General features: G+C 35.6%; 1 protein-coding gene across 1 annotated transcript; it reads right to left on the reverse strand.

The window, feature by feature from the left end:
* Positions 1-295: 295 nt before the first annotated feature.
* On the reverse strand, positions 296-19415 carry LOC123662292 (protein O-mannosyl-transferase 2). The gene is given in 16 exon segments (XM_045597154.1): positions 296-1061; positions 2432-2597; positions 3729-3878; positions 4367-4539; positions 5005-5110; positions 5619-5729; positions 7160-7360; positions 7802-7994; positions 8235-8341; positions 8938-9126; positions 9805-9893; positions 10033-10141; positions 10639-10743; positions 17973-18057; positions 19159-19239; positions 19372-19415. Coding segments are annotated over 16 exon segments (2127 nt in total). The 3' UTR covers positions 296-843.
* Positions 19416-19771: the final 356 nt, after the last annotated feature.

Genomic DNA, 19771 nt, shown 5'->3' on the forward strand with positions numbered 1-19771 from the left:
GGAGTTAAACGTCAAAACTAGCCAAGTCCATCTTTCATAATTCCACAGAGAAACTGTTTGTGTTATGCTATAATATTTGCAAAATAGGAACTATATACCTATATATATACCGTATCAAAAGCACATATTAAATATTAAGTAAAGCTATATAATAATGTTACAGAAACTAATTAGTGTGAATATCAGTTTTTACGAAGCGTTTTATTTTTTAATATGTAACGATGCAGTGACGAATTCAAGAACCAACCTTATGACATTTCGCGCAAATTTAATTAGTAAGGGACAAATAAAAGTGTTTTTAATTACATATTTTTATTTTTGTTATATAATAAACTGTATTTAAAAAATTATAAATTAACATATTATTGCAAATATTTCATACATTATAATTGTAGTATTGCTTACAATTATGGACGGAAACGTTTACGAAATATATCAGATCTTTAAGTACAATATAATAGAATTTATCTAAAAATAGAATTATTGGCACAATCTATATAAATATAATTTGAATACTCTATTGACTATTCCCTAATGTACTGTCTGAACCGATTCCATAAATAAATAAAATAATTTAGAAAAAAAAATAGATGGTTACAATTACTTATGTATAAGGTTAAGACAAATATTAAATTTGACAAAATAACAACGGCGTGTTAAAACATACTTCTATATAAAGTCAGAACATCCTTGTAACACCTTTCTTAAAAAAAATTAGGATTCAGCCTTGAAACACTTTATAATGTTGTGATGGTAACAATGTGTTCTAATAAAATTTAATTTAATAATTTCACTGTGAAAGTACTTCTCGCTGGAGTGTGTCTAATAATTAGTAGCATATTCTTAAAATTCCCAAGATTCGAGCCACTTCAATCCGCTCATAGTTGAATTTGGTTCGTGAGCTAAAGGTCCATTCATACCGTAGGCGAGAGGCGAGAACAGGTAGAAACTATATACCGTCGTGGAAATAACAAGCCCCATCACACACTGGTAAGCGGCTCTGCCCAGTTCTTCGCTTAAATAACTTCTTATACTTCTCAGTAAATAAACTGTTAAGATACCTGGAAAAAAATTGCAACACCAAATAAATTTATGTATATGTGTATATTTTCCTTGTTTGTATTTTTCAAGGTTGTTTGAAAGATATCGATAATTAGCGATAAGATCGCCTTTGTACATTGCTGTCTGTAAGTTTATATGACTGTTTGCTGTAAATCCTTTCAAAGGGGTGTGCAATAACATCTATTCTATTATATTGTTCTTTATTATCTATCTTTAGAAGAAAATAGTATATATTATCTGTCGTGACAAATTTTTCGGCTAAGTATTCTTTTTGTCTGTAGACTATTTAGTTCTTCCCTCGATAGCACACTTTAACGTCTTCTTTAACATATTAATCGTAAAATTAATAGGAAAATAACTTTTTATTTGACAAATGGTAGATACATTTTGGTATCCATAATCTATAACGAATTTCCTTAGACACGTTTTATTGTGCACCGAAACTGCAACCTTAGAAAAAATACAAACATCTGTGTTAAGCATGTGTGTATATATTTTTATTGAATTTGTCTGATTTACACGTAGACATATTATAGTTAATCGTAAAATTTAACTTTTCTTTATAATGCATGTGGGGAATTTACGCGAAGCGGACAACTAAAAAACATTGATGTTTCCGTTTAGTAACTTTCTAATATGCCTATATATCAACCTATAAGTATAATATTACTGTCATATATTACATCAATCAACATTTTTCAGTTGTCCGCTTATCGTGGAATGTCCCATATGTGTAGTGGCGGATCACCCTAACAATTTTAGACAGTTTTAGAACTGCTGGTCTGAAGTTAAACTTTTTTTTATGTCACTAGGTCGGCAAATAAGCGTACGGCTCACCTGATGGTAAGCGGTTACGGCAGCTTATAGACACCTGCAACACCAGAAGGATCGCAAGCGCGTTGCTGACCCAATCCCCAATCCCCCAGGAGCCCTAGTCACCTTACTCACCAACAGGAACACAATACTGCTTGAAAACAGTATTATTTTGCTGTGATCTTCTGTAAGGTCGAGGTACTACCCCAGTCGGGCTGCTCCATATTTTGAGCAGGAAATTCCTGCTGTGCCCTCCCTCAGTTAAACTATTGTAAAAAAACACACGCTGTATAGTAACACATATTTCATGTAGTAAAAATGGCATGGGAAACTAAGAGGCCGTGTATGTTGTTAATATAGTAATAATAATAATAGTTTGATCTCCCTGCCGGGGTGTAATCCTCTACCCGTTTTTTTTTATATATATGTAAGTATAAGTAAATTTACTATATTATTTATATAAGTATTTATTATAATATATGTATCTATTATATATTAAGCGGGTGGAGTGACATCCAGTCACATAATAATAATAATAATAATAATAAAAGGTAACCGGTGAGCATGGAGCTGAAGACGAGGGCGGGGAAGTAGTGGTGGAAGTACAGCACGCGGCCCATCGCCCAGAAGGGCACGTAGTGCAGCGCCCAGCCCGCGCCGGCCCAGCGCGCCGCGGTAAGCAACACGCCCGAGTGTTCGTCTGCGGGCGCCGTGGGAACTTACTACTACGTTACTAGTGTAACTACGGCGACTAGTGCTCGCCCGCTGGTCGGGATTCGACCGCAATTCAACCACAGACTTTAAAATAAACAACTCTTACGGCGACTAGTGCTCGCCCGCTGGTCGAGATTCGACCGCAATGGCGACTAGTGCTCGCCCGCTGGTCGAGATTCGACCGCAATGGCGACTAGTGCTCGCCCGCTGGTCGAGATTCGACCGCAATGGCGACTAGTGCTCGCCCGCTGGTCGAGATTCGACCGCAACTTAATCACAGACTTTACAATAAACCAAGGAGTATGCATGTGAGTCAAATACATGCTAGTGCGTGTAATGTTATTTTTTTAATTAAAAAAATATATTAGGATTCTGCATTCCTCTATATAAACTATGTGTGCGAAATTTCATAGTCCTCCGTCTGCGCTATTTTCGTTAAAAGAGATACTAAATTTTTGCTTCACGTATTAAGATATAGATTAAAAAAAAATTAGCTTATAGCCTTCGTCGGTAAGTGGACTATTTAAAAGAATTTTTCAATTCGAATGAATAGTTCCTGAGAATACAGAGTTAGAAAGAGAAAAGAAGAGAATAATATAATAGAGAAAGAAAACGAACTAACAAACTTATTTAAATTTAACGAAAAAACCACCTTTTCTGGTGCAAAATATTATGTAGTATAGGGCCTGTTCATTGCGATATTTAATAGCACTAATACAAGTAAGTATACATATATGTAAATTCACGCACGTGCGTAAACACGCACGCACGTACTTGCACTATAAAAAAATCCAAAACATAAAATATAAGATCCAACTCATAAAAAGTTGTAATAAATAGCTAGGCATTTAGAAGTGTCACTTTTGTATATTTAATTATGTGAGAAATCGTGACTATTTAAAAATTACAATATTGTTGTTTCACTCTAGCTCTTTTAAGCTATCAAAACAAAAATAAAAAATATTTTATTTTACCTATTTATTTTAATCTTATCCAAAAGAATTCAGAGTCGATTAAAGATTCCTTTAATTTAAAGTTTAATTTATTGAATTTAAATCAGCGACTTAAGTTATTTTCTACCTAAACTACTAAAATACAAATTTTGAAATGGGGTGACAAAAATAATGCTAACCTTGAACAAAATTTCCAAGGGCTCTTGCTCGTTTTTCTCTCACAGCGTTAAAAACAAACACCAAAAAGAATATAGCGAGGAACGCGAGATTTGCCCACCATACTATTGGATTGCCCAACAAGTAAATCCTGTGTGAGCTGCCCGAAAAAAATTGTCCCTGAAACATTTTTTATATAAGTTATTATTTTAATCACAATGTCATTGAATACCCGCAACTTTTGTCTTCTTTGAGTATTTTATGTGTGTAAAACGACTTCTTTACAATATCGATACTGTTTTATCGAAAAAATAATCCCAGTTCTAAGATCAAATCGATGCCAGATTTAAACAGATTTAGACCGCCAAGACCACAGATATAAAAAAAATGTATCTATTTTCGTGCAGTAGATTATGCGGGATACGGGAATAAATAACAGAAAGACAGACAAAAATTCTAAGAGTGATTGATTTGTTTTCTATAGCCCTCATATAAACCCCCATAAGAAGTATTTCCTAAGCGTCTCTCATAGACAGACATCTGCCGGTAACAATATTATTATCTAAATAAATTTACAACTAAATTATATTAATATAATAAGTAAAAAATTAAAATGCTAAATTATAGAACTACATTATAAATTAAAAATAAAACAGTTAACCCTTTACCCTGTAATTAATTGGCCACTGCCAGGGTTGAGAAGTAACCTCTCCCTCCTTAGGTTTAAGACCGGCATTCCCTTGTAACATCACTGCATGAGATTCTATTAAACGTTCAAAGAAACCAGAGGCGTAAGCTTCGAAACTGATTTTTGGTACTGCAATGAAAAATAAATTAAGGCAATAAAAGACAATAAAAATAGTATAGCTGTTATCAGTGTGATCGCACAATTATGTGAGCATGTTTTGTCTGTGATTGAGCGCATGCGCGCTTATGTCGCCAACTCCAAGATATACTATGCCGAGTTGATTTAGTAGGTATACGTAGAAGTTTCTAAAGAAAAATACTGATAATTTCATAATTATTAAGTCAAGTTTTAATAAAATTATAGCTGACCCCGCAAACGTTGTTTTGCCATATATGTTATTAACCCCCTTATTCCCCACCCCCCATATAACTTAGGGGTATGAAAGGAGGTTAGGGGTTGGCCGATTCACAGACCTACCCGATATGCACACAAAATTTCATAAAAATCTACACTAAAGTTTAACTACAAACGACACACGCGCGACACGAGAATTTTATACATTAGATGTTTAACCAAATTTAATATTATACTAACGCTGGTCAAATACATTGTCCTCAACATTCCAGAGTGCGTTTTTGTCCCGCAAATTGGGATTGCAAGCGACCTCTTGCTGTTCGTATCCCCATTTCGGCAGTTGTTTACCAGTTGTTGTAAGAACACATGCCTGTACATATCATTAATTTTGTTAACTTTAATTTATTTTTAACCGACTTCAAAAAAGGAGGAGGTTACTCAATTCGACCGTATATATGTTTTTTTTTTTTAATGTATGTTCGGGGATAACTCCGTCGTTTATGAACCGATTTTGATAATTCTTTTTTTGTTGAAAAGGAGATATCCCTAGTTTGGTACCATGATAAGGAAACCAGGATCTGATGATGGGATCCCAGAGAAATCGAGGGAAACTCTCGAAAATCCGCATAACTTTTTACTGGGTGTACCGATTTTGATGATTTTTAATTTAATCGAAAGCCGAAGTTTATTATGTGTCATCGAGATCTGATTACAACTTTTGGAGTAATCTTTGATAATGCGTATTTACTTGACTATTTTTTCGTCTACCTGCGTTGTATTACTTGTCGATATAATTGAAGTCGGTTTTTCTTCGTTTGCCTGCAAACACAATTATTATTATATTTCTTAAAGATAAATTTATTAAAAAATGGCTGGACCTGTAAATAATGCACGAACATAATCTTGCTGCGAACAGTTTGTATTTCATCTCCATCTTTACCACCGGATATAATAACCTTCCAAACATCGTTTGCGTCGCCGACACCATCCTGAAATTAGAACTGTATCAAAATATGGTACTGAGTGTTAAATATTACACAAAAATAAATAACAATCTTCTGCCGCCTGACCCTATCGACATAAAATGACTGAAGTAAGCTTACTACCCCATCTCTGTAACCTGTACAAATCTGTATCCAAGTTTACCTACCTTATCCTTTTTTTATATAGGATATGTTTAGACTAGTGCGCGAAATTTTCTCCGATAGTCGAGTTGTAGCCGAACGGTAGTAACTGGAATGATTTCACCACCTTGTAGCCTGACGACCTGTACGAACCAAAGCGCTCAGCTTCCCACTCTGTCTAAGCTGGAGTGCTAACTTTCCATATAGACATGTAGAGACCGAAGTCATCTAACCTTCCCGTACACAGGGGCCTGGACGGAATGTTAATTTAGCTCCCACTCTGTTTAATATGAATGAGATACACCTGTAGAAACCAGTAAAAGCTCTCCTCTCCGTAGTCAGTATTTAACACAAAATAAATCGCTCAGCTTTCAATCACTGATTTTCTAGCACAGCCTCGGAGAGCACGTTGAGCCGTCGATCCCGGTTGTTATCATAAATAATTGATAGCGATCGCATACTCATAGTACTCATAGTAGGGAACATATCCGCCAACCCGCAGTTGAGCAGCTACATCGAGCTCCAATCCTTCTTTTACATGGAGAAAGAGATCTATATAACACTGGGGACACCTCTCATAATGGATATACTCTCAATGTATGTATTTATTTATGTATGTATTTATTTATGTATGTATGTATTTTATGTATGTATGTATTTTATGTATGTATGTACATGTTCATTGTAAGTGTGTTTGTAGTCAAGTATACATGCATTTTATATTATTAATTCTGAATATGTTTATAGATTTATAATCATCATTATTAATCACTCTTGCACATTGTGCCCCGCGATAACAGCAATTCTCACCACCATGGGTAGACTGATAGAGATCTCTTCTAGAGATAAGTTCGCCCTTGCCAACTTTCTTTGTAAATATGATTTTTACTTGTTTCTTTTTTTTTAAAGTGCAATATAGCACTAAAGAATTTAGCCACCCCCTCTCTTCCCGTGGGTGTCGTAAGAGGCGACTAAGGGATAACAAGGTTCCACAACCACCTTGGAACTTAAGAAGCCGACCGATGGCGGGATAACCATCCAACTGCTGGCTTTGAAATACACAGGCCGAAGACGGGCAGCAGCGTCTTCGGTGCGACAAAGCCAGTACTGCGGTCACCAACCCGCCTGCCCAGCGTGGTGACTATGGGCAAAACACATGAGTTCACGTTATTTTTGGCGTAAACTTGTGGAGGCCTATGTCCAGCAGTGGACTGTATAGGCTGTAATGATGAATAAAGAATATATATAGGATGTTACAGGCTGCTCAATAGACCTGCAGTAGCCGGCACGCTCACCTCCCCGTAGCCGGTGACCTGCAGCAGCTTGTGCGAGAGCGGCGCGCGCTCGCGGTGCGAGTGCAGGTTGCGGCCCGTGGCGGCGTGCGTGAGGCGCAGCAGGTCGCCGCCGCGCACCGCCTGCACGCCCTCCGCGCTGGCGCGGTTGTACGGCCGGACTATGAAGCGGTTGTTGTCGTCCTTGTGCGTGTACGTCGTTATCTGGTACCGGCGAATATATGCTTCTATACTTTAAATTGAATAAAGTCCAGACAGATGACCATTTTTTGTTTTTTTTTTTTGGAGACTTCAAAAATGGAACACAAAAAAAAAATCGAAATATAAAAAAATAAAATTGTGACAGTTGTTATAGGGCGACTAGTGGAAGCGATTTTAAACGAGATATAGGTATTGTATTTTTCAATAATTAATTTAAACTTTGGTACAGCTAAAAAAAAAAAAAACAATAACATAGAAATGCATTATATTACAAAGTAATGAAATTAAATTTTGTTATTCTCTATTGTTTTAATTCTTGTGATGTCAGGAAATGCGTTGCTCTAACTTAAATAGTCTGCAAATTACGAGTAATTAAAATAATATTTTCTAAAAAGCTTCATATGATATAAACCAAAAATACATATATATATATATAAGCCATACCTGCTGCTGTCTTGCCCCCACCCCAGCTGGGTATAGATGAAAGTGGGAGTGTAAATAACCTCCACCAGTTCGATGGTTCTTTAACGTAATGACTGCTCCATATGCTAGAATTCTTGGAGCACTCGCATTGTGAAGACTGTTGCCTTCTAAACGTGCTTGAAAACCAGATGAGTAGAATCCATCGCCATTACCACTAGACGAATAAAAAAGATATTGACAATTGACTCAATCCGTTGTCTGGATTACCAAAAGGAGGGAAATGAGAATCAGTAGTAATAATAGCAGTTGCCAAGTAATCGCCAAATTGAAATAATAAAGATTTTGGCATATTAGTTACAATTTCTTGTTTTGACATATATATAAAAAAAACATATTATGTGTGTGATAATATCTAGTATATAAAAACGACATACTTGTATTAAACCAATCTTACCTTTTACTGAGTACGGTTAAGTGGATCCAGAAAAAGAAGACATACAAAATAATCGGCCACAATATCAGAGTGATGCTTCTTCCAATTAGATGTTTCATTGTTAAGGTCTGAAAAGAAAGTCATCTATAATTAATCAATCATTCTGGTGTAGTGATGGGATGAATTCCAATCATGCCGACAGTCCGGGGTTTAACTCTTACTCTGAACTCATATTTGATGTACGCAAATCTTTGTTTTTGGCCTGAGTCATTGTCACTGCAAATCACCCCACCATACCTCGGGAAATTCGTAAACACTGATATTTTCAATATTTATGCAGGGAAATGAACTTCTAACACTAGACAAGTGGCAATTCGAAGTTTACTATAAATAGGGAAAACTTTTTTCAGTAGGATCAGTGTAGGATGTTTAAAGGATTTTTCAACCATACCTCGGGAAATTCGTAAACACTGATATTTTCAATATTTGTGCAGGGAAATGAACTACTAACACTAGACAAGTGGCAATTCGAAGTTTACTATAAATAGGGAAAACCTTTTTCAGATGTAGGATGTTTAAGGGATATTTTAATTCAACCTAATAACATACAATAATTAATCAATTTTATATAGGTACTTCAAATGAAAACAGAGTAAGCCAAAATAAGCTACTGTTTAACTCGGGATGCAATAGAAAATAATATTATGTATAATTGCCGACTTACAACAGGTTTCGTCAAGTCACCCAAAATATTCCACAAATCAGCGATAGTTCGAAGACCAACAAACAAAACAACGAACAGACCGACAAACTTAACAGACATGGTACAAGCAAGTGATGCACCCAAAAATAATTGCCAGCAAATCATTCTTGTGCTGAATGGCCCAAGGCCGGCGTCAGTAAGAGATCGAACCTGAAAAAAAATTGTAGTTTCGTAAATTGTCTATTAACTATTTGGCAAAAGATAATTTGAAAAAAGAATTTGATTAGATTTTCACTATAACAAGACATATTTATGAAAGCCGAGTTGCTTTTTAGTTTAGGGGGCATCAATTAATTACGTCAGAGTTTAGGCGATTTTCTGCTCCCCATTCGCCCTAAGATTTTTAATGACGTAGCGTAGAATTACAATGAGATTTAACAATAAAAAACTTAAATGGGAACTACTAAAATTTGTAAAATAATATTCACTCTTCTATCCACGGAGACTCAGGTATGATTTCAAAAGTGACTACGTTAACTAACATGTACATGTAATTTTCAATAAAATCATGTGCTCCTTCAACCTTGCTCTGACTTAATTATTCTATGATGTATTATGTATGATTTAGGTGTATTTTAATGGAGAAACATATTTTACTTAATTCGAGATCACCCTCTGCCCCACGGGAGATTGAGTGAGATTTCGCTCGACCAAGCACCGAACGTAATTAATAGGTGCACCCTTACAGTGCCTTACCTTTTACAATATACTACATTTTCAACTAAAAAAAAAAAAAAAAAAAATAATTTTAAAAATCCAAAAGGTCTAAGTTTATACATATAGTAGTAGTAGTAGTAGTATTAATGCACGTCATATAAATACACTTACCTTAAAAGCTCCATAAATTGAGCAGCTCATGAAAAACAACAGAATGGGATCAAGCAAAATATATCTATTAAGAGTTAGGAATCCAACATCTGAAAAAAAAAATGTATCCAAAATATTCTTTCAATAATTTTTTTTTTAATATTCCATAACTTAAAAAGTTGCATTTCAAGAATCCAATGCAGACGTATGCATTTAATAAATTGTCACATTTAAAGTGAAATGACTTACCACAAATTAAAAGTAAAGTTCCTATAAAAGTACAGTCAAGTGATTTTGTCATTTCCCACAATGTTAAAAATGTTAGTGGAATTGTCAAAGCTCCCAGGGTAGTACAAAACTGCAATTAAAATTATAAAAATGAAATAGAACAATATAATTTATAGGAGATATACAATTATCATAAAGAAAACATCAAAATAAATATATAAAAAAAACAATCAAAATTATATTATGCACGATTTTTATTTTTGTGTTACCCACACATTAGGAATTCTAAACATTTTTGAATATTATATCAAAAATTGACCGCTTCAGCGATGATTTTTTATACACGTTTCGCTTAAACCGAATATAAAAAATCATCATATCAAAAATTTCGATCTAGCGGTTACGTCGTTTCATAGCTTAATTGGCTAAAGCGCCGACACGGTCAGTCGGAGACGCGGGTTCGATCCCCAATGGAGGGTCAATTTTTGATATGATATTCAAAAATGTTCAAAATTATATTATACAAATAACATAATTACAAAGTAAAAATATGTTAAGGAAAGAAGGTGCACTATTAATTTTCAATTTTAATATTATGTTAATATTATTCACTATGTTTCAACTTACAATTCTCATCCCCTCATATCTAGCTCCGTCATATTTATCACCAGGTTTTTCGAATGGAAATGTTCCATCATATCCTGTCAGCTTCCCCGACAGGGCAATGAGCATCTGAAATAAAAAAATATTTATTTTATAAGGTATACAAAACAGTATGAGACATATTTAAAAAAACTGGGCAAGTGCGAGTCGGACTCGTGCACGAAGGTTTCCGTACCATTGAGTAGGTAAACAACAGTAGGTTATGTACACAAATTTCATATTGAAAATTTTTTTTTTTTTTCTCTTGTCCTGGTGTCTCTGTAACCATGGAGTCTAGTTGTAACCAAATCTTGCAAGCAAAATTTGATTCGTTTCGTGGTTTTTGGTATAAGAAATAAGTTATTATGTAATATAAGGTAATAAATTTTCCGTAAAATATTTAATTGTTAAATAAAACTAAATGTTTTGTGATTATTTCAAGCGTTTATCAGTGCTGATTTTAATATCGGGCAAAAAGTAGTAAATTTTAATCCTATTTTTTTTTACTTTTTATTTTATTATTTATTATTAAAGCAAATATACAATCAAGTATTTTGTGAATATTTCAAGTGCCTACCTGTTAACATTTATTGATATCGAGCAAAAATATGGTCCGGGAGCCAGGTATAAATTCTTTCACATAATTTTTTCTTCAAGATATTTGGTAAACTATAATGCAACAAATTTAAAGGTGGGAGGAAATGACTTAAAAATTTTTTTATCAATTTGTGGGCTGCCTGTGCCCAAACCACCCACGGAGTCACAGCTGGCAGTCGCGAATATTCATAATAAAAATTCCTTATGGATTTTACGAAGTTTAGATTGGGAGGAAATTGGTCATGAAAATCTGTCACTGACTCCCGGACCATAGGCATAAATGGCGTTTTTGTATGGGAGCCCCTCATAAATATTTATTTTATTTCAATTTTATTATTTATTATTAAAGTAAAAATATAATTAAGTATTTTATGGCGTTATTATACGTATTAGACGCCGCGTTGGCGCAACGGTTACAGCCATGGATTGTACCTGTTGCGCTGGCGGTTGCGGGTTCGATCCCCTCACATGACAAACATTTGTATTGGCCATACAGGTATTTGCCGTGGTCTGGGTATTTGTGCAGTCCATGTGGGTCTCCCCACCGTGCCTCGGAGAGCACGTTAAGCCGTCGGTCCTGGTTGTTATCATGTACACCTGATAGCGATCGTTACTCATAGTAGGGAATATATCCGCCAACCTGCATTGGAGCAGCGTAGTGGATTAAGCTCTGATCCTTCTCCTACATGAGGAAAGAGGCCTATGCCCAGTAGTGGGATATTACAGGCTGAAGCGATAAGTATTTTATGAATATTTCAAGTACCTGCTTGTTGCCATTATTGATATCGATCAAAAAAAGGGCAAAAAAAATCGCGTTTGATGTATGGGAGTCCTCTTAAATATTTGATTATTTTGTTTTTAGTATTTATTGTTATAGCGGCTACGGAAATACAGAATTTGTGAAAATTTTAACTGTCTAGCTATCGCTGTTCTTAAGATACAGCCTGGTGACAGACAGACAGACAGATGGAAGGTCAGACAGCAAAGTCTTAGTAATAGGATCCCGTTTTTACCCTAACGAGTTTGCTTTAGACCACACAACCTAAGTAAAACTTCTTAAGTAAAACTTTTTATCTATATGTATACATTTTTAGCGGCTCTATGGTATATGATGATAATAATAAACACGACAACTGAACGATATATTTATTAAGTGTGCGAGTATCTCATTCGAGTGTCTCATTCCAACTGAGGGCTGCAAATACATATGATGTAATGTGCTGACGGCACATAACACCCCCCTTTGAAAAATAAAAATAAAGTAAATACAATTTCTTAGTGACAAAAAATAGGAAACTTATTTCACACAGAACATAAAATCTTTGTACATACTAAAAAAGATTACATAATAGTTTTGCAACATAAACTCTGAATACAGAACAAAAACACAATAAAATAAAATAAAATAAACATTGTTTTCATTAATGTTCATTTGAACCACGCAAAAAATTTAAGTATTGATTACTACTCACATATCGAAATTCGATTAGCCGCTAACTAAATGTTACAAAATAAAGTTGTTTTAATATAAGTACAACATAAAATAATAATATTCAATGTTACATCATGAAATTGGAAAAGAAATGCTTAAATATATTTTGTTTTATTAACTAACATATTATGTGGTATATTACGTAAGTATAGAGTTCATAATTCGATTATAGTATCAATAAACTAATGTAACATAACTTGCACTCTTAACTAGGCACCAAATTTTTTTCACTTCACATCACACAATCACTTGCTGAGTAACCGGGCTGTTTGGGCTCTGGTCACTTATGCGATAAGGTGTAATTCCTAAATCTTGCAACTCTCTGCGCATGTATCTCCCATAGTTAGTTTTGCAATTTTTCCAAATTAAATATCCTATAATTGCCAGGATAAATAAAGTTATGAAAACTAAATAAAGCTCAATTCTGAATATCGTTTCCGTGTGTTTTGTAGTTGCAGATGCTTCGTTGCCGGCACCATTTTGCGCTATTATTATTTCCTCCTTGATATCTTTACTTTGTTGTTTTCCCATCGTTATTACAATTACCTATACGTTTATTAATTTTATAAATGTTCACACAGATAATTTTATTATGGAGTAAAGCGAACGACTGGCTTGCTAATACGACCAGATATTGTAATCCTCGGTTCGTTCGGCTTTTTGTTTACATAAGTCGTATCCTCATATGGCGCGCTTTTGCATTCTTTGGTGTCAATTGTAAATGCTGGCTTTAATCTGTCGATACTAATGCATTGCTGCGAATCTGCTTTTAATATTTTAAAATATTTGTCTGTACGTTCGATGACTTTGTATGGCCCGGAGTATGGTGGTGACAGTGGCTTCCTGACTTGATCGCATCTAACGAAAACATGCGTACACGAGCTTAATTCAGGATGTACGAATATACGACCTTGCCTATTTTCTCGTTTCGGAACCGATGAAATTTGCTTTATCCTATGTCGCAAATTTTGCAAAAAAGTTTCATTTTCAGTGATTTCTAGCTTTGTAGGCGAAAAGAAATCTCCTGGTAGGCGTATGACTTGTCCATAAACCATTTCCGCAGCGCTCACACTTGTGTCATCGCGTAGACTTGCCCTTAAGCCCAGTAGAACTGACGGTAATTCGTTCACCCAATCTTCCGTATTGCCTCTACACATAAGGGCTGTTTTCAAAGATCGATGAACTCTCTCAACAGCACCATTTGATTGCGGGTGATAACTTGTAGTTCTCAATTTTTTTATACCCATTCGCTTTGCCAACAGTGTGAACAAGTTAGATTCGAATTGACGTCCTTGATCCGTGGTAATCCGCAATGGACATCCAAATCTTGATATCCAGCCAGAATAAACTATCCATGATATCGTATCAGCCGTAATATCTTTAATTGGATAAGCTTCTAACCAACCGGTTGCTCTGTCCACCATTGTAACTAAATACCGATATCCTTTACAAATAGTTAGTGGGCCAACAATATCTACGTGTATATGTTCGAAACGTTGACTCTTCTGGAATGTTCCAATTGGCGATATCGTATGACGTTGCACTTTCGATCTCTGACAATCTAAACATGATTTAACCCACATGGCAACATCTTTATTCATCGCGGCCCATACATAGCGATCTCGGATCAATTTTCTTGTGGCGCGAACTCCTGGGTGGCTGGCATCGTGTATGGCTTTGTATGCTGTAATACGAAACTCCAGCGGCAAATATGGACGTGCCTTATTTGTAGACACTTCGCAGTAAATAGGTATATTACTATTCGGCAAAATTATTTTCTTAAATTTCAAATTGTTTGAATTAATTAAATATTTCAATTCTTTATCATTTTCCTGAGCTTCTGCGAGTTTTTCGTAATCTATCGGAGAAGGAAAATCGATAGTATAAATCCTTGATAATGCGTCAGCTACAACGTTTTCGGTCCCGCTGACGTATTCGATTGCTGTACAAAATTGTAAAATAAAATCTAAATGTCTTAACCGTCTAGGTGTATCATTTTTTCCAATAGAATTATTTTTAAATGCATAAACTAGTGGTTTATGATCTGTATATACAGTTAAGGGTCTGCCTTCTATTAAATATCTAAAGTGCTTTGTAGCCATGTAAATAGCCAACAGTTCCCTATCGAAAGCACTGTAGCGCTGTTGCGCTTCACTCAGCTTGCTTGAAAAAAATGCAAGTGGTTTCCATGAGTCTCCTTCTTTTTGTTGTAGAACCGCTCCGGCACAGGTGGCAGAACAATCTGTCATAATTGACATAGGTGCATTTTGAGATGGAAAAGACAATGTAACTGCGCTTTTTAAGCTTTCCTTACATTGTTCAAAAGCTTTAATGGAGTCATCGGTCCAAGTAATAGGCGACTTATCTTTTTTTTTTGAGTTGTGAAGAAAAGCATTTAATTTTTCTTGAATGGTTGCTGCCTTGGGAAGGTGACGTCTATAAAAGTTTAACATCCCCAAAAAGCGTCGTAGTTCATCTACGGTCTCTGGCCTTGGATATTCCGAAATAGTCTTAACTCGATCTTCAAGCGGCCGTAAGCCTTTTTCTGATACGTGGAACCCGAGAAAGTCTAATTCCTTTTTCCCGAACTCGCATTTCGCCAAATTAATTGTAAGACCAAACTGATTAAGACGTTCGAAAACTTTTCTTAAGTGAAGTTTATGCAAATATTGCGAATCTGATGCAATTATGACGTCATCTATATAGGAAAATAAAAAATCCATGTCTCTAAAAACGTCGTTATTGAGAAAACGTTGAAAAGTTTGTGCTGCATTCTTTAAGCCAAACGTCATGCGAGTAAACTCGTATAATCCAAAAGGTGTCGTAATTGCCGTCTTTTCAATGTCTTTTTCTGAAATTCCTATGTTATGGTAAGCACGTTGAAGATCTAAACGCGAGAATATACATTTTCCCGCTAACAAGTATGTACAGTCTTGTATGCGAGGTATAGGATATCTATCCGCCTTTGTAATATTGTTTAAACGACGATAATCGCCGCACGGGCGTAATTCGCCGTTTTTCTTTAAAACTACATGAAGTGGACTGGCCCAGCAGCTTCTAGAGGGTCTGCATATACCCATATCCAGCATGCGTTGAAATTCGGCCTTTACTTTGACGTATTTATCTGAGGGTAAGGGTCTCGGTCGTGCGTACACAGGCGATCCTGTTGTTTCTATATAGTGAACAACGGAATGGCATGGAGCCTCCTTAAAACACATCGGTTTAGTTATGTTAGGATATTCGGCTAATAAATCACTGTATTCACTAGAATAGTCGATAGTTCTAATTGATTGTTGCTTATTTAAAGTCACTGACGCTATTAAACACAAATTTGTCACCTTGTCTATTAATTTCTTTTTACCAATATCGACTAATAATTTATAATGTCCTAAAAAATCTGCACCTATAATCGGTTGTTTTACATCGGCCATAATAAAAGTCCAGCGGTAAGGCCGCCGCAAATTAAAGTCTAAATCAAGAGTCTTAGTACCATAGGTTTTAATTTCACTACCATTAGCAGCGTATAATTTATAACTGTCACATGAATTATCACTAAAAAACTTTTTTTTAAAGGGTAAAACTGAAATGTTTGCACCTGTGTCCACTAAAAATTTCAGTCCAGTTTTATTATCAGTAATACATAGGCGGTGAGCAGGTGTAATGGTACAAATCTCCGCCGGCGATCGTACCATATTTAGTTTTCCGAATTATTATGTTTCTTCCACGAACACGGCTCCACACATTTCTTTGCTCGGCTTTGAAACCTGTGATGATAATAACAAAGCCAATCAGCGTTTTCCGGCGTACGCCGTATAGTATTACGAGCTCTCGAGACAGACCGTCGCCGACTATGCTGATTATTGTAACGAATTCTTGGTCTTGACCTACTTCTCTCCATATCACGAATACGTAAACTTAATTTTGCAAGTTCAGCCAATATAAAAGAGTTGTCACTTGAGCTGGAACCGGTAGTATGAATTTCGGAAATATTCACAGGTCTTGAGGTTTCCATGACCTTATCGGCCATTATAGCAAATTTTTCGAGGTCTTTAACTTCACTTACAGCTAAAACAGCTCGTACAGAAGCAGGTAAATGACTTTGCCACATAATGAGAAGTGTTTCATCCGGTATTTTTCCACGTGCTAAGTCTCTCATTCGACGCAAAAGCTGTGAAGGCCTTTGGTCACCCAATTCCATTCCACTGAGTAATTTTTGAAATTTACTGGTTTCCGATTCCTCGTACACCGCCAACAGACGAGCCTTTAAGGTTTCATATTTCTTTGTCTCCGGTGGATTCAAAAGTATGTCGCTAACTTGTTGAATAATGTCTTTATTTAACTTAGTAACGATTAAATTAAATTTTGCATCGTCACTGAGCTTTTGTGGTCCCAAAACCGCATCACTTTGCACGAACCATAGCCGTGGCTGGTCACACCAAAATTCTGGTAACCTTGAAGATACTGTTACGGAAGCTAGCTCGACAGCGTCGTTCTGAGGTGTTGATAGAACCGTCATTTTGCTCTGCTGCCCGACGGGGATACTCATTCTTTACTATTGCGAGTTGGAACCTTGAAGTACTTGAATTCTTAATAAATAGCGTCGTGTGCCTTCCGATATCCTGGAGCATCACCAGCAGACCAGGATCACGTCGGGGTCACCACTTTAGCGGCTCTATGGTATATGATGATAATAATAAACACGACAACTGAACGATATATTTATTAAGTGTGCGAGTATCTCATTCGAGTGTCTCATTCCAACTGAGGGCTGCAAATACATATGATGTAATGTGCTGACGGCACACATTAATAATTCAAATAATGAGAACGACCTCTCTCTCTTGCTTCGTTCGCCTCGCCTGATCACACTTTAGGTAACGCTCTCGTCACACATTTACCAGCTTACTTCCCAAGTCAAGCATGCATAAAGAAGTTTTACTTCAAAAATATAAAGTATATAATGTAACAATAGTTATAGCTAACTCCTGGGGGAATTGGGGATGGGCTCCGCCATGTGCTTGCAATACTTCTGGTATTGCAGCCGTCTATAAGCTACGGCAATCGCTTACCATCAGGTGAGCCTTATGCTTCTTTGCTTGATCTAGTTATATATTAAAAAAACCCTAAAATAATAAAGTTACACATAAGTACGGGGCAAAATATTTTAATATAATTTATATAATTGTTTTTAGTACAAAAATGATGTTTATGTGTGTTTAATATTACTTACCTTTCCAAGTGGAGGATGAACATCAAAAAAGAATGTTCGATTTATATACCAACTTGCCATTTTGCCAAAATGTGTTTCATCCCAACTACAACAAAAAAAAAAAAAAAATTATATATTAATTTTTTCAATACTTCTTAATTATTGTTAAATATAAAATACGGTTATTATGTACAATATCAGTAGATTTTTTTTATCGGAGGTTAAATTTTTGTTATTTCTGACTCTACCTTAATTCCGACTGCGACTATCACGCGTTATTTTCGAACAAATTTACGTAAAAACGATCTTTACTGCAAGATCAAAATACGATACGAACTGACCTTTAACGACTGACAGATCGACACTTTTAAACAAAATAACGCGTCAGACATAATATTCTAATAAAATTAGTAACATTGCGTGCTAGAATATAGGTTTAGAAATTCGAAAAATACCCAAAACCGAATCGAAGCACCCCACTGTCCACGTGATCTTGGTCTGCCCTACCCCTAGAGTGTTTTTTATAAGCCGGAGGCGCAGAGGGAGGCCAGCCTTCACCCGCCGTGCGAAAGCGCGCGAACGAATGCGTAGAGGAGAATGGAGCATGAGTGAGCGTGCTTTCGCACGCAAGGGTGGAAGGGCTGCACTTCCTGCAGTGCCGGAGCCAAGCGTTACTCTAACCTTAAAGGTGGTAGGTTAATTTCAACCTCAAAACTTCAACCACGATATCTCTGTAACAGCGGGGTTTACACGAAAATAATTGTCCGGGGGGATGAAAAACCCGTACTACCTCCCACCCCTTTTCCCCAACCTCATAAATTTCTCGCCGGGGTTGTACAAAATTACCCTAAAATACTTTAAATTTCAAGTATGAAGCTTATTATTGTTTTTTTTTTTTTGTTATTTATTATTACCAATATTTTTTTATACATCTATATTCTATATTAATATTGTTTATTATATGCCTGAAGGTATGTTGGTTGATAAGGCTATATGACATAGTCTTACTTATGCGGAATTTACATTGTATAATTGTACAATTCTGTAACACAATGACATACATACATATAATCACGCCTCTTTCCTGTAGGGGTAGGCAGATACCATTTCTTTCCACTTGCTACGATCATAAAGCATAATAACACAATGAAATAAGAATAAAATATGTGATAAGAATGATTCTCATATAAATAAACAAATAACTCACCAAACGTGATCTGGTTCTAAAACTTTGTAGAAGCGAGTGAGAAACGTAGCTCCACAGAGAATTCCAAATGATAACCACCATCTTAAAACAAAGATTTTAATTACTATAGAATATATACTTAGATTTACAATTTATTAAATCAAAGTTATAGTTATTTTAACAGTATAAGTTCGTGGCACTTTAAAATTTATATGTTTATATTTATGTACGTACATTTTATTATTTTGTGAGGTTGACGATTTACTTTTCTCAGTCATAGTCTCTACTTAATTATATTATTTTATTAGTCTTAATATTTTTTACACATATTTCAATGTAACAAAAATCACTGCAGGTGAAAGTTAATTTATGCAGTAATGAGTAAAGTAACGGTACTAAGAAGAATTGTCAAAAGCTAGTCCCAAGTGTCAAGCTGTCAACTTTAAGCGTGACAGAAATACAGTTCTACCAATAGAATACTACAACAGGATGCGTTCCACTGTGCGACCACAACGATTGTAAAGATCTTTCTATCGTTCCACCTAATTTACTTAACACCTTTATGTACCTACTCTTTGATCGCGAGCGATCGCTTGACGTCATAGATGACGTCACTGTTAGCGACTATATCGCG

Source organism: Melitaea cinxia, chromosome 18 (genome assembly GCF_905220565.1).
Source record: "Melitaea cinxia chromosome 18, ilMelCinx1.1, whole genome shotgun sequence".
Classification (NCBI taxonomy): domain Eukaryota; kingdom Metazoa; phylum Arthropoda; class Insecta; order Lepidoptera; family Nymphalidae; genus Melitaea; species Melitaea cinxia.